The sequence below is a fragment of the Natrix helvetica genome (assembly GCF_964273705.1).
Source record: "Natrix helvetica genome assembly, chromosome: W".
In the NCBI taxonomy this organism is placed as follows: Eukaryota; Metazoa; Chordata; class Lepidosauria; order Squamata; family Natricidae; genus Natrix; species Natrix helvetica.
This window is the reverse complement of record NC_138555.1, coordinates 76795812-76810811: the sequence shown is the minus strand read 5'-3', so window position 1 is coordinate 76810811 and position 15000 is coordinate 76795812. Positions and strand designations below refer to the sequence as shown.

The window sequence follows — 15000 nt, the reverse complement described above, 5'->3', positions numbered from 1 at the left end:
GGGGAAACATTCCTCCTTTTCTTTTGCTTTGAGTTTGTCTTGATGGCCCTCTGCCAGCAAAACGGAGCCCTCCCCTCTCCCCGCCACCCTGTTTTCACAGAAGACTGCAGGAGGCTGTTGCGGCTGAAAACGGGGTGGGGAGGGGCCATATGCAGCCCTCCTGAGCTCCGTTTTTGCTGGCAGAGGGACCACAAACTGGTCCTTTGCTTCTTTCCAGGCCGGCCCCACAGGCCAGATCTAAACACCCAACGGGCTGGATCTGGCCTCCAGGCCTTGAGTTTGACACTCCTGGTCAGGGGTGGGCTTCAAATATTTTAGCAAGGGGTCCTCTGCCCGGTTGCTGGGTGGGCGTGGCTATAGTGGGCGTGGCCTAGTCGGGCTCTTGCAGCACAGCGGTGTGTGTGTGTGTGAGTTTTTGCCTTCCTCAGGTTCTGGAGCTTTTTTTTTTTGAGACTCCTGGAGGGCGAAAACAGCTTCCCCAAGCTCCGGAGGCCCTGCACTTACCTGCATCCCGAACTTCCGGTAGGCCTGGTTTTTGCCCTCCCCGAGACTGCGTGCGCGCCCTGCGCTTGTTATAAAGTTTTTTTATTTTTTCATTTTCATAACATATAATCACATGTATGCTATTCCATAGCCAACCTCATATCTAAGATATGGAAAAACGGAGAGGGAACGTGAAATACACCTACACTGGGAAACTATTGAGATTTAAGGACAGAATCACAAATTGGGGGCATGTAAGGATGTATAATTATATAAAGACAATGATGAGAATAGCTGGGGATTGTAACCAGGGCTACATCTCAGCCAAAATTAGGCTGGGGCGGGGGAGGGTTTTAAAAGCACAATGACTATACAGGTGAAACTCGAAAAATTAGAATATCGTGCAAAAGTTCATTTATTTCAGTAATGCAACTTAAAAGGTGAAACGAATTACATGCAAAGCAAGAGAGTTCAAGCCGTGATTTGTCATCCTTGTGATGATTACGGCTTACAGCTCATGAAAACCCCAAATCCACAATCTCAGAAAATTAGAATATCGTGAAAAGGTGCGATATTCTGGGCTCAAAGTGTCCCACTCTAAGCAGCTAATTAAGCCATAACACCTGCAAAGGGTTCCTGAGCCTTTAAATGGTCTCTCAGTCTGGTTCAGTAGGAATCACAATCATGGGAAAGACGGTTGACCTGAGAGTTGTGCAGAAAACCATCATTGACACTCAAAAGATAATTGCAAAAGAAGTTGGATGTTCCCAAAGTGCTGTGTCAAAGCACATTAATAGAAAGTTATGTGGAAGGGGAATGTGTGGAAGAAAAAGGTGCACAAGCAGCAGGGATGACCGCAGCCTGGAGAGGATTGTCAGGAAAGGGCCATTCAAAAGTGTTGGGGACTTTCACAAGGAGTGGACTGAGGCTGGAGTCAGTGCATCAAGAGCCACCACACACAGACGGATCCTGGACATGGGCTTCAAATGTCGTGTTCCTCTTGTCAAGCCGCTTCTGAACAACAAACAACGTCAGAAGCGTCTTACCTGGGCTAAAGAAAAACAGACCTGGTCTGTTGCTCAGTGGTCCAAAGTCCTCTTTTCTGATGAGAGCAACTTTTGCATCTCATTTGGAAACCAAGGACCCAGAGTATGGAAGAAGAATGGAGAGGCACACGCCGCAAGATGCTTGAAGTCCAGTGTGAAGTTTCCACAGTCTGTGTTGATTTGGGGAGCCATGTCATCTGCTGGTGTTGGTCCACTGTGCTCCATTAAGTCCAGGGTCAACACAGCCGTCTACCAGGAGATTTTAGAGCACTTCATGCTTCCTTCCGCAGACGAGCTTTATGGGGATGCTGACTTTATTTTCCAGCAGGACTTGGTACCTGCCCACACTGCCAAAAGCACCATCACCTGGTTCAATGACCGTGGGATTACTGTGCTTGACTGGCCAGCAAACTCGTCTGACCTGAACCCCATAGAGAATCTATGGGGCATTGCCAAGAGAAAGATGAGAGACATGAGACCGAACAATGCAGAACAGTTGAAGGCCACTATTAAAGCTTCCTAATCTTCCATAACACCTCAGCAATGCCACAGGCTGATAGCTTCCATGCCATGCCGCATTGAGGCAGTAATTGCCGCAGAAGGGGCCCAAACCAAGCACTGAGTACATATGCATGCTTATACTTTTTAGAGATCTGATATTGTTCTATGTACAATCCTTGTTTTATTGATTGCACGTAATATTCTAATTTTCTTGAGATGGTGGATTTGGGGTTTTCATGAGCTGTAAGCCATAATCATCACAATTATGACAAATCACGGCTTGAACTCACTTGCTTTGCATGTAATGAGTCTTATCTCATATATTAGTTTCCCCTTTTAAGTTGCATTACTGAAATAAATGAACTTTTACACGATATTCTAATTTTTTGTTTCACCTGTATCTGTATACTTTTTTGTTCCATTTTTTTCTTTAAAAAAGGAGGAGAATACATGTTAAAATTAAATACGTATATTGAAAAGGAATTACAGATACCCTCAACATAAAATGGAGCTCGCTCAGAAGCTGAAATACACCACGTAAATGAGATGAAGAGTGTGAAGTAGAGGAGAGAGGTAAGGGGAGAAGAGAGGGTAGGAGAGAGGGCAAGGGGGGAGGGAAGAGGAGGAGAGAAAAGAGGAGTGGAAAGGGGAGAGTGAAGAAGGAGAGAGGAAAGGGAAGTAGAGAAGGGAAGGATGACAGAGGGAAGAAAGGAGGTAGGGAGTGGGAGGAGAGAGGGAGAAGAAAGTGATGGATAAGGTACAAATATGGTGTATGGAGAGCAGAAGAGCCAATAATTGTTTTGGGGAGTTGATGGTAAGATGAATTGGCGTGTGCTGCACTTACCTGAATCGAAAACGGGCCGCGTGGGGACTCCTGGGAAGGGCAAGGTGGGCGGGGCCAGCCAGGAGTGGGATTTGGGGGTTCTCCGAACTGCACAGAATCTTAGCTAGAGGTTCTCCTGAACCCCTGCGAACCCCCAGCAGCCCGTCCCTGCCCCTGGTCTAGTTCAGTCGTGAGTTGCTACTGATTTGGACCAGTTGGTAGCGATTTGGCGGCCCGTGTCGCGGAATCGGCAGTGACCCAGGCCTGCTACGCTCCCGAACCGGTTCTCCTAGGGCAGGGCCATCTTGATTTTCGGTTCTGTGCGTGCGCAGAACAATTTGCATTGCCCAAATTGAATTCATTTTCATTTGTTGATGTTTTGTGCGTGCAAAACATTAATGCAAGAGCAGCAATCCACTCCTGGTCTAGTTACTTGTAACTAATCCATTTCCCCAAAGCTGGCCCTGCTGGTCTTTTGCTGAAAGGACATCAGCAAAAAGTTAAACAAACAAACAAACCAACAAAGTCTTTGCCATGAAAACGAACACGAATTTGCACGGAGTGTCATTTGCAAATACAGGATCTTTACTGCTCAGGCAAATACTGTATAACGTCTTCCTAGAGAGACGTCCGTATTTGCATGATCAACGAAGGCAGAACGTGACTGTCACATTTGTGGCATCCACTCCCCTTTTGAAGTTCTCTCTGCAGGAGTTAATTAAAGGAGAGTAATCATGTTAGCTGTTGATTTTCTCCTATTTCTGCTTCAACGGGCAGATTGAGGTCTCTTTTCTAATGCAAGAGAAGCCAAAAGAAGATCTGGCATTCCCGCCCACCACAGATTCATGAGAGTCTCTGTGGATTTTCTTCACTGCTAATCAACTGCCATCTGTCCAAAGAGGTTACTCTAAGTCTACACTACTATTCAAGGACAGCAGAATAGAATAGAGTAGAGTAGAGTAGAGTAGAGTAGAGTAGAGTAGAGTAGAGTAGAGTAGAGGAGTAGAGTAGAGTAGAGTAGAGTAGAGTAGAGAATAACAGATTGGTAAGGGACCTTGGAGGTCTTCTAGTTCAACCCCCTGCTTAGGCAGGAAACCCGGCCTATACCATGTTGTGGTCCGCCAGTGGAGAGAGCTGGCCGCAGATTCGGACAGTGAGGAGGTTGGGGAGGAACATGGGCCAGTCCTGGAGCCTAAGGAAGGCTCTGATGAGGGCTCTGTTTTGGAGGCAGAGAGGGGGCCAGAGCCGTATGCCAGTTATCAGCTGCCTTCGGAGTCAGACATCAGTGAGGCAGACGAACAGCTGGAGCCTGTTCCCAGTATGCGCATGCGCAGAGTTGCCAGACAAAGGGAACAGCTCCTTCACATCCAGCAAAGTCTTTCAAGGGAGGATTTACAGTCACAGATCTTATCTGGCTTGGAGAGCTGGCTTTTGCAGGGTGATATCTGCAAAACCTGGCAGGAAGTCCCAGAGTGTAATGAACCAAAAAAGTGAACTAATTGTCTCCTGCAAACTCCACTCCCCTTTCACTCCTCTTTTATTTCCTCTGGGAGGAGCCATTCATCGTCCACCTGTGGCCTTACTCCCAAGTCGACCCCTGTTCCTTAGTTGTTCCCTTCTTGTCTGGCAACTCTGCACACGCGCACACTGGGAACAAGCTCCAGCTGTTCTTCTGCCTCACTGATGTCTGACTCCGAAGGCAGCTGATAACTGGCATACGGCTCTGGCCCCCTCTCTGCCTCCAAAACAGAGCCCTCATCAGAGCCTTCCCCAGACTCCAGGACGGGCTCATGTTCCTCCCCAACCTCCTCACTATCTGAATGTGCTGCCAGCTCCACTGGCTGTTGGTGAGCCACAACTCACTTAACAACTGTCTTCCTAGGAATAGAAATTTTGGGCTCGATTGTGGTGATAAGTCAATGATTACCATAATGGCTATTGATTTTCAACTCCCACAATCACATTATGGAAATTCAGCACAAAACCACGGAATAGCGGCAATGCAATGTTTTAATGTGAAATCTCCAGACAGCTGATGCGTCATCAGAGCGAAGGATGACGACCCCCGTGAACAGAGCTTGATTTCCCCATTTTATGGACCATCCTTCTGGTTTCCTTAGAAACAGGATGTCAATGGTTACTGTTGTGTTCTCAGAGATATATCTTGATTTCCCACCATGCGAGTGGTCTCCTGTCCAAGTTCTAATCAAGGTCGATCTGACCTTAGCCTGAGATCCACCAAAGCTGGCTAGAAGTTGCTTTTCCAATCTCACTGGTATGGGGTTTCTGGAAAGTCAGGGCCTATCCCTCTCCTAGAAGAATGAAATATTTTGGGAAATACTTTTTTTTAAAAAAGGCAGACTATTTCCTCAAAGGGAGAAATGGAGAAACATTTTTTTAGAGGCAGAAAGCAACCCCCACTTTCCTTAATAGGCCACAGCAGATGTCAGCACTTAAGAAATAAAACAGCTTATTGAAAAAGGAAGACCAGTATCTAGATAGCTCTGTTCATAGACGAAGCAAAGACTGCAAGCAGAAATCCATTCAAGACAGGATATTTTGAAACTCCCTGCAGCAAAGTCTGACCAAAGGCAGAATTACCATATTTTTCGGAGTATAAGACGCACCTTTCCCCCCCTAAAAGAGGGTGAAAATTTGAGTGCGCCTTATACACTGAATATAGCCCCGCCCATCCACCAGCCCCTAACCTTTGGTCTCTGACTCCCAGCAATTTACCTCCTTGCAGCAAAGGGAATAGGCTATGGCAATGATGGCAAACCTTTTTTGGCTGCCGTGCCAAAAGCGGGGGGAGCGTAGGGGGGTCGTGCGCTGGTGTGCCACACCCATAATGCTATGTGTGCTACCCCCAAATGCGCGTGCAGGTGCGTGATCAGCGAACACCCCCACTTTTGCCACGTTTTTTTCGCCTTCCACAGGCTCCATAGGCTTTCTAGGAGCCTGGGCAGGATGAAAACAGCTTCCCCGTCCCCCGCCCGGACGCCCCTGAAGCCTCCGGAGGGCAAAAAATGGACCTACGGGGAACCCGGAAGTTCGGGAACGGTTGCAGGAACTGGGTATGTCTAGTTTAATGAAAAGAAGGACTAGGGGAGACATGAAAGCAGTGTTCCAATATCTCAAGGGCTGCCACAAGAAGAGGAGTCAAGCTATTCTCCAAAGCACCTTAGGGCAGGAGAAGAAGCAATGGGAGACAACTAATCAAGAAGAGAAGCAACCTAGAACTAAGGAGAAATCTCCTGACAGTTAGAACAATTAACCAGTGGAACAACTTGCCTCCAGAAGCTGTAAATACTCCAACACTGGAAGTCTTTAAGAAGAGATTGGATAACCATTTATCTGAAGTGGTGTAGGGTTTCCTACCTAAGCAGAGGGTTGGACTAGAAGATCTCCAAGGTCCCTTCCAACTCTATTCTATTCTATTCTATTCTATTTTATTCCATTCTCTTTACAATATTCCAACATTTTGCTTGCTCTTCCCGCCAGATTTGGAAAAATATATATATATATTTTAAAAAAGATCGCTTTTTAAACAAGCAAGAACTGGATGTTTTTCATTTTTGCATCCCTTTCCATCAGGAAATGGGATGAAGACAATAGAACAGTTAACTGCTGCTATATAAATGGTAAGTTAACTCAAAGGATTTGCATTCGGGATGAAGAGTCCTAAAGAAATTTGCATCACGAATGAGCTTTTTGCATAACTAGCTGACTGACTCAGTTGTCTGTCTGTTCCTCCCAAGAACATTAAACTTTGTTATTGAAGCAGCTGAAATTCTACATCATTTGAGTTGGCAGGAATATCTATCAAGGGAGACATCCATAAACAAATAGTAAGTACCAAAAATATCTAGGGACGTGGTGGCCCAGTGGCTAAGACGCTGAGCTTGTCGATCAGAAAGTTCGGCGGTTCGAAGACCTAGCACTGCAAAACGGAGTGAGTTCCCAATACTCGTCCCAGCTTCTGCCAACCTAGCAGGTCAAAAGCATGTAAAAATGCAAGTAGAGAAATAGATAACGGCGTTCTGTGCACCTTTGGCGTTTAGTCCTGCTGGCCAAATGACCACGGAGACGTCCTCAGAGAGCGTTGGCTCTTCAGCTTTGAAACGGAGATGAGCACCGCCCCCTAGAGTCGGGACCGACTAGCAGATACGTGCAAAGGGAACCTTTGCCTTTACCTAAAAATACCTATTTGCTGAATGCAATGCTTTGGGGTATCTGGGAAGTAAATATGGAGAGCTACAATGGATCTTTGGTACTCAACTGCTTTGAAACGCATCAAATTTGGCCCTCAATGCATTTTGACACAAACATTTTGCCCCAGTACTCACCGTTTGTTTAGTACTCGATGCACAAGCTGGAAATTGCTTAGAGGAAAAATTTGTTTGGTACTCATGGTTTTTGGTACTCAACACGCCTCCTGACACCAATTAACCGTGGATACCGAGGTACCACTGTTGATGGAAACATGGCCTCATTCATTTTAAAGACATTTGCCACCTTTTAATGCCAAAATAATGTTATTGGAAAAGAGGTGCAGTGTGAAGTGAGAGAGAGAGAGAGAGAGACTACTCTAGTTGTTCTTCCTCTATTTTTGTGACTCGTCAGTTAGACTGTAGCATTGTTGATGTAACATAGTTTGGTAATGAAACATCGGTAAGAAAACCATCGAGCTCAGAGACCACTAAGGACCCCTCAGTTCAACCCTGCGCTACAAATATTCTCCTGTGTCACTAGTTGGGCTGTTTCTAAACATGGGTTTAGTGGTGTTTTTTTTTTTAAAGAATGCTAAATCCACATTTAAACACAGCCCCATGGACAGGTATGAAGATGAGCAGAGGGGAATGTGGTACAGGTAATCTTCACTTAATGATGATAATTGGACCAGGAACTCTATCACTAACCGATGCATAATGTCACATGACTGTGCTGGATTACAGTGGCAGTTTCTGTAGTATCAGTTACCATTCTTAGGCAAATTCCTCAGGGTTGTGTTAGGTGTGATATCATGTGATGGCTATTTGCAACTTCAAACCAGCTTCCCTATTGACTTCTCTGACCATCGCTTATCAGAAGTCGACAGTGAATGTCACAAATGGCCATAGCATGACTGCAAGATGTGGCAGTATGGTACTGTATTTTATGGAGTATAAGACACACCTTCCCCCGCTCTAAAAGAGGGTGAAAATTTGGGTGCATTTTATACACTGAATGTAGCCCCATGCACCCATCGGCCTCCCACCCTTTGGCCTCTGCCTCCCAGCAATTTACTTCCTTGCAGCAAACGGGGAAAATGGGGCTTGGGAGGCAGCAACAGGCTATGGCAATCCCTGCAGCCTGAAACAGCTGATGATCGGGAGGCCCAGGCTGAAATTGAAAGTGAAACTTGCTGTTTGCTGCATGAGGCAAATTGCTGGGAGGCAGAGGCAGATTTTTTTTCTTGTGCTAATCAGGCTGTTTGCTGCAAGGAAGTAAGTCAATAACTATAAATGCCTATAAAATGTTCACATTATTAGACTTATTTTTTAAAGACCGCTTTATTATTGTTCAAGACAACTTAAGAAAATGAAGACGCTTTTTAAAATAAATGCTTGATCTGAAGAGGCCCTGTGCTATTGTATCTTCTTCTAAATAGCAGAGAATAACTATACTTCCAGAAAGCCACATCAATTTTAACAACATCTGTACAAGTCTAGTCTGAAATGTAACAACACAAACAGGGTATATCGTCTGTACTGTTTGCTGTTTGTTGCAAGGAGGCAAATTGCTGGGAGACAGAGGCAGATTTCCCCCCCACACACACCTTGTTTTCCTCCCCAAAAGCTAGGTGCGTCTTATACTTTGGAGTGTCTTATACTCCGAAAAATATGGTAATTGTGAATCCGTTGCCAAATGCTCACATCAGGATCACTAGACTGTGAGGATGCCAGAACGATCCTAAGCCTCCTCATACCTATCATAACTTTGGATTCATTCACTGAACTGTTGGTTGCTGAACGAGAACTACCTGCAGTTCTTTTTCCCACCACTAGGTGGGAAACACTCCGAGAGAAAAACAAAACCAGGGGAATCCACCAATCACCTTCCTTAACTCCTCCCACAATGGATAACAATAAGGACGGCATTGTATCACGAGCAGCGGTGGCGCAGTGGGTTGAGTGCAGTACTGCAAGCTACTTCTGCTGACTGCCGGCTGCCTGCAATTTGGTAGTTTGATTCTCACCAGGTTCAAGGTTGACTCAGCCTTCCATCCTTCCGAGATTGGTAAAATGAGGATCCAGATGGGGGCGGGCAATAGACTTACTCTGTAAACCGCTTACAGAAGGCTGTAAAAGCACTGTGAAGTGGTATATAAGTCTAAGTGCTACTGCTATTCCTTGTCAGCCATATTCGCTATTAGGATTCTCTCACAAGGAAAGCACAGATTGGTTGGCCCAGTTTTCTGCCTGCTGAAGGACCGTTGGGTTGCAATTTCACAGAGTCCGTAGAAATGCAACTGAAAATGAACTTATAACATTGCCCAAAACCGCCACTTCTGCTTTTTTCCACAGAGTTTTATGCTCCATTTTATGATCTGTCTTGCAACGGTTGTTAAGTGAATCCTCTTAGTTGTTATATTAGCAACACGATTGTGAAGCAATCGTGACTTCCCTATCGACTTTGCTTGTCAAAAGTGTAGACTATCCAGTTGGCGAATCCAGAAAAAAAAACTAGGTAAAGATCCCCCCCGCACATACGTGCTAGTCGTTCCCGACTCTAGGGGGCGTTGCTCATCTCTGTTTCAAAGCCGAGGAGCCAGCGCTCTCCGAAGACGTCTCTGTGGTCATGTGGCCTGCATGACTCAATGCCAAAGGCGCATGGAGCGCTGTTCCCTTCCCACCAAAGTTCCCATTTTTTCTACTTGCATTTTTACGTGCTTTCGAACTGCTAGGTTGACAGAAGCTGGGACAAGTAACGGGAGCTCACTCTGTAACATGGCACTAGGGATTCGAACCGCCAAACTGTCGACCTTTTTGATCGACAAGCTCAGTGTCTTAGCCACTGAGCCACTGTTCAGTGACCTCAGTGACCTCAGTGACTACTGGGACCTTATATTACCAAGAGTATAAACTATAATGAATAAACCACATTGGCACAGAAGAAGCAAAACCAGCTCTGGATTTCCCACTCAAAAGCAAGCATAGTTAATTTCCCCCTTTCCCCACAGGCCACCCACAATACATTACATCCACCAATCACTTTTGTTCATTTTGTTATGGGAACTAGCGGCCCATGCAGGGACATCTGCTCGGGGTGTCCTTGACATGAGAGCAATATCTCACGGGAATCAATGCTTGGATGCCATTCCATACAGTTGTGGGTTCCAGACCCTGTTGCAACCGATAGGCTGCACACAGGGCCGGGCGTTCTAGTCAGGCATGTGTCCTGCGTGCGCATGCACACACCACCGCCCTGCGACACCCAGCTGCTCGGCAGAGATCACGCAGGCACCGCATGCTGTGCGTGCATGCGCAATTGGCCCAGTTACTTCAAAAAGAGCTATGTAATGCGGGTGGGCGGGCCAAACAAGCCACCGTACTGGTACTGTGGCCGCTGCTCCCGGCTACTACTGGTATGGCCATACCAGGCCGTACCTCCCAGAACCCACCACTGATTCCACCCCACCCTCTCTTTTCTTGGTCAAGCTGCAAGGGAAGCAGAATATAGGTGAAAGTGGGAAACAAAAAGGCTGCAAAAAGTGATCCCATGACCCTGGGACATTGCGACCGTCATAGACATGAGTCAGTTGCCAAGCATCTGGATTTTGATCACGTGACCATAGGGATGCTGCGACAGTTGTAAGTGTGAAAAATCATCGTAAGTCACTTTTTTCGGTCCTGTGGTAATTTTCAACAGCCAGGAAATTAACTGTGGTAAGTCGAGGACTTCCTGTATTGGGCAGGGGCGAAGGTGTGGGATTGTATACCACTCTCCAGTTCATAAGAGTTTATTTGTACCTATGCAAAATAACACAACGTATTTCTACCTGTGACCCAAAGGTAAATTTAAAATAAGGAGGGGAACCCTGAAGGTAACAGATCAACATGTGCACATATTTGAATATGTTTTTTTTTTTCAAAATGCAATCTATAACTTTGCCAATCACTAAAGAATCCAAACAAAATTGTCACTCATGCTAATCTGGTCCAAAATATGGAAAAAATGGGATTTTGTATATTGACAAGTTCGATATTTGAACTTTGAACTTTCTTTCCTTTTCTTGTGGGTTAGTTTATGCAGCTGCAGTAGGGCCGGTCGAAGTGTGTTAAAGGCTTATTTTTATATTAAAAGGGGAATTCATAGCAAATTGTGGAGCCCGGCGTGTGCTTGTATTTCCACGTAACATTTATAATAGCATTTTATTCCTTTTCTGTCATCGAGAGGTAATCCTCAACTTACAACAGTTCGTTTAAGGATGGTCCAAAGTTATAACAGGGCTGAAAATGTGACTTATGTCCATTTTTCACACTTATGACCATATCGGCATCCCCGATGGGGGGGTCACACGATCGAAATGCAGACATTTGGCCATCGACTCATATTTATGACGGTTGTGGTGGCTTGGGGACAGGTGTCATCATTTGTGACCTTCCGACAAGCAAAGTCAATGGGGAAGCCAGATTCACTGAACAACCGCCTTGCAAACTTAACGACCGCCGTGGTTCGCTTAACAACTGCAGCCTGAAAGTTCGTAAAATGAGACAAAATCCACTTATCAAATGTTTCACAGCCACCAACATTTTGGGGTCCATTCAGCGGTGGGTTCCTGCCAGTTCTCACCTCTTCTATAGAAGAGGTTCCACAAATCTACAGTGCCGTTTAGAACCGGTTCCGGCTCCCTCCTCCCGCCCATCCGCACATCATCAAGATGAAGAGCGAGAGGAGGAATTCTGGGAGTTGAAGTCCACAAGTCTTAAAGCTGTCAAGTTTGAACACTCCCGGGGTGTTTTTTTTCTAAAGGGTTAGGGGTGCAAGGGTCTTGTAACTTGACAGCTTTAAGACTTGCACACTTCAATGCCAGAGTTCCTGAGCCAACATGACTGGAGGAGGAATTCTGGGAGTTGAAGTCCACAAGTCTTAAAGCTGTCAGGTTTGAACACCACCGGGGTGTTTTTTTTCTAAAGGGTTAGGGGGGCAAGGGTCTTGTAACTTGACAGCTTTAAGACTTGTGTCCTTCAAATGCCAGAGTTTCTGAGCCAACATTTTGATTGCTAAGCAAGAGCGTTGTTAAGTGAGTTTCACCACATTTTACAAGTTGGTCACGCCTACCCAGTCACATGGCCGGCAAGCCACTCCCACCCAGTCACATGGCCAGCAAGCCACTCCCACAAAGCAGGCCACACCTACAGAAGGGGTTCTAAAAAATTTCAAAACCCACCACTGGTTCTTACCACCGATTCTGCCCACGTCACAGGTGCGCCCTTCCACACATGTGCCCGGCCTTTCACGCAAGCGCTTTGCTTGTGTGTGTGTGCCTTCCGTGCATGCGCCTGGCTTAAAAACCGTGCCTCAATAGAACGGCATAAAGCCAGGGTGGGTGGCGGGACTACCTGCGATTTCCGTTACTGGGTTCGGTTGAACCAGTCCGAACCTGCTGAATACCGCCTCTGCCTCCATTGCGGTTGTAGGTCAAGGATTAAGAGCCGGGGTGGCGCAGTGATTAGAATGCAGTATTGCAGGCTATTTCTGCTGACTGCCAGCTGCCAGCAGTTTGGCAGTTCAAATCTCACCAGGCTCAAGGTTGACTCAGCCTTCCATCCTTCCAAGGTTGGTAAAATGACCACCCAGGTTATTGGGAGCAATATGCTGACTCTGCAAACTGTTTAGAGAGATCCGTAAAGCGCTATGAAGTGGTATATAAGTCTAAGCGCTGTTGCTATGGTGACTACCTGTATTATTACTTCTATCTCCTTGCCCATCCCATCTGCTGATACATCTAAATTCAGAAAATCGGCACATCAAACATACTGTACATATCCGATTACCGCATAGATAAATCAATGAAAATAAATCGATTTGAGCGAACGGGGCTCGCAATTGGGATTTATAGCGAGCCCGAGGCAAACAGTCACTCTATCCTCTGCTCTTAAACAAAAGACAGGTTTTTTTAGAAATAACTGAATTTTTTTGGGGGGGGGGAATGTTAGACTTCCACTATCGCAGTGGGTCCTTAACATTTTCTTCCCCTTTAAATCCTTTTTGTGGGCGTGGACCATGGCTACGGACCCCCGAGACTGAACCCAAGATTTAAATCACAGCATTTCTTCCAGACTTCGCAGACCTCCTGTGACGATGACAGGTTGTGAACCACTCCTCTATTGGCTCATCGGAAGCATTCATTCAATATATTGAAAGGACATATTCGTTGGCTCACCTCCCATTTCCACGCAGACAGAGAAGAGCAGGAGAGGTTTTTTTGTTCCCGATCCAATCTCCCGGGAATGTCGGCTAATTCGCCTTCTTCTTTCTCCTCTTCCTCCTTTCCTTTTGCTGGGCCTTCACGAGCGTTTTGGCCTTTTTCCTTTCTCAAACTCGCTCCCGTTAGATACTTCCTGGAACGAAATGAGAAAATCCATTTGTAATCCAGCCTCCGTTAAGCTCCTTAAAGCATGAAGAAGGCCAGTTAACTTGGGGATGAAAGAACAGGTTGCCGGAGGACTCACATTGTAGACAGCGTGATATTGACAGATTGTAACCAAGACTGTTGTCTTCGGTTACAACAGATGTTCCTCCCTTTGCAGAAATACACACGAAGTATTAATAAAGGTAAACAGTAAAGGTTCACCTCGCACACATGTGCTAGTCATTCCTGACTCTAGGGGGCAGTGCTCATCACCGTTTCAAAGCCAAAGAGCCAGCACTGTGCGAAGACATCTCCGTGGTCATGTGGCCGACATGACTCAACACTGAAGGCGCTGTTACCTTACCACCAAAGGTGGTTCCTATTTTTCTACTTGCATTTTTACATGCTTTTGAACTGCTAGGTTGGCAGAAGCTGGGACAAGTAACAGGAACTGGGAGCTAGGGGTTTGAACCGCCGAACTGCAGACCTTTCTGATTGACAAGCTCAGCGTCTTAGCCACTGAGTCACTGCTTCCCTATAGGAAGCATTAATATTGCTTTATAAAGCCTCAGGAAGACCACGCTTAGGATATGGAATCCAGGTTTGGTCACCATATAAAAAAAGATGTAGAGACTCTGGAAAGAGTGCAGAGAAGAGCAACAAAGAGGATTAGGAGGCTAAAACATACAAAGAATCATTGCAGGAACTGGATTTGTCTAATCTAGAGAAAAGAAGGACATGGGGGGACATGATAGCTGTGTTCCAACATTTGAGGGGGGTTGCTACAAAGAGGACGAGGTCCATCTATTCTCCAAAGCATCGGAAGGCAGGACTAGAAAATAATGGGTGGAAACTAATTGAGGAGAGAGGCAACCTAGAACTAAGGAGAAATTTCCTGACAGTTAGAACAATTAATCAGTGGAACAACTTGCTTCCAGAAATTGTGAATGCCCCAACACTGGAAGTTTGTGAGAAGAGACTTGTCTGGAATGATATAGGGTCTCCACTTGAGCAGGGGGCTGGACTTGAAGACCTCCAAGGTCTCTTCCAACTCCTATTCCATTCTATTCTATCCTATCCTACCTTACCCTACCTTATCCCCCTTCTTATTCTATTCTATTCTATTCTATCTTATCCTATTCCCCTTCTTATTCTATTCTATTCTATCCTGCCTTATCCTACCCTATCCTATCCCCATTCTTATTCTATTATATCCTATCCTATCCCTTCTTATTCTATTCTATTCTATCATCTTATCCCCTTTCTTATCCTATCCTATCCTACCCCCTTTCTTATTCTATTCTATCCTATCCCCTTTCTTATCCTATCCTATTCTCTTATCCCTTCTTATTCTATCCTATCCTATCCCCTTTATCCTATCCTATCCCCTTTCTTATTCTATTCTATTCTATCCTATCCCCTTTCTTATCCTATCCTATCCTATCCTATCCTATCCCCTTTCTTATTCTATTCTATTCTATTCTATTCTATTCTATTCTATCCCCTTTCTTATCCTATCTTATCCCCTC

At 45.6% G+C, this 15000-nt stretch overlaps 1 protein-coding gene across 3 annotated transcripts in view; it reads right to left on the bottom strand.

Moving 5' to 3' along the window:
- LOC309400704 (X-linked retinitis pigmentosa GTPase regulator-interacting protein 1-like) overlaps positions 1-15000 on the bottom strand; it is a 92715-nt gene that overhangs the window by 60660 nt on the left and 17055 nt on the right. For 2 of the 3 annotated variants that reach the window (XM_081969334.1, XM_081969335.1), the window contains exon 2: positions 13283-13460. The exons of the other annotated variant lie outside the window; for it this stretch is intronic. In XM_081969334.1, coding sequence (XP_081825460.1) covers positions 13283-13289 — 7 coding nt within the window. In that variant the 5' untranslated portion in view covers positions 13290-13460. The remainder of the gene's footprint in view (positions 1-13282; positions 13461-15000) is intronic. 3 annotated transcript variants of the gene reach the window in all.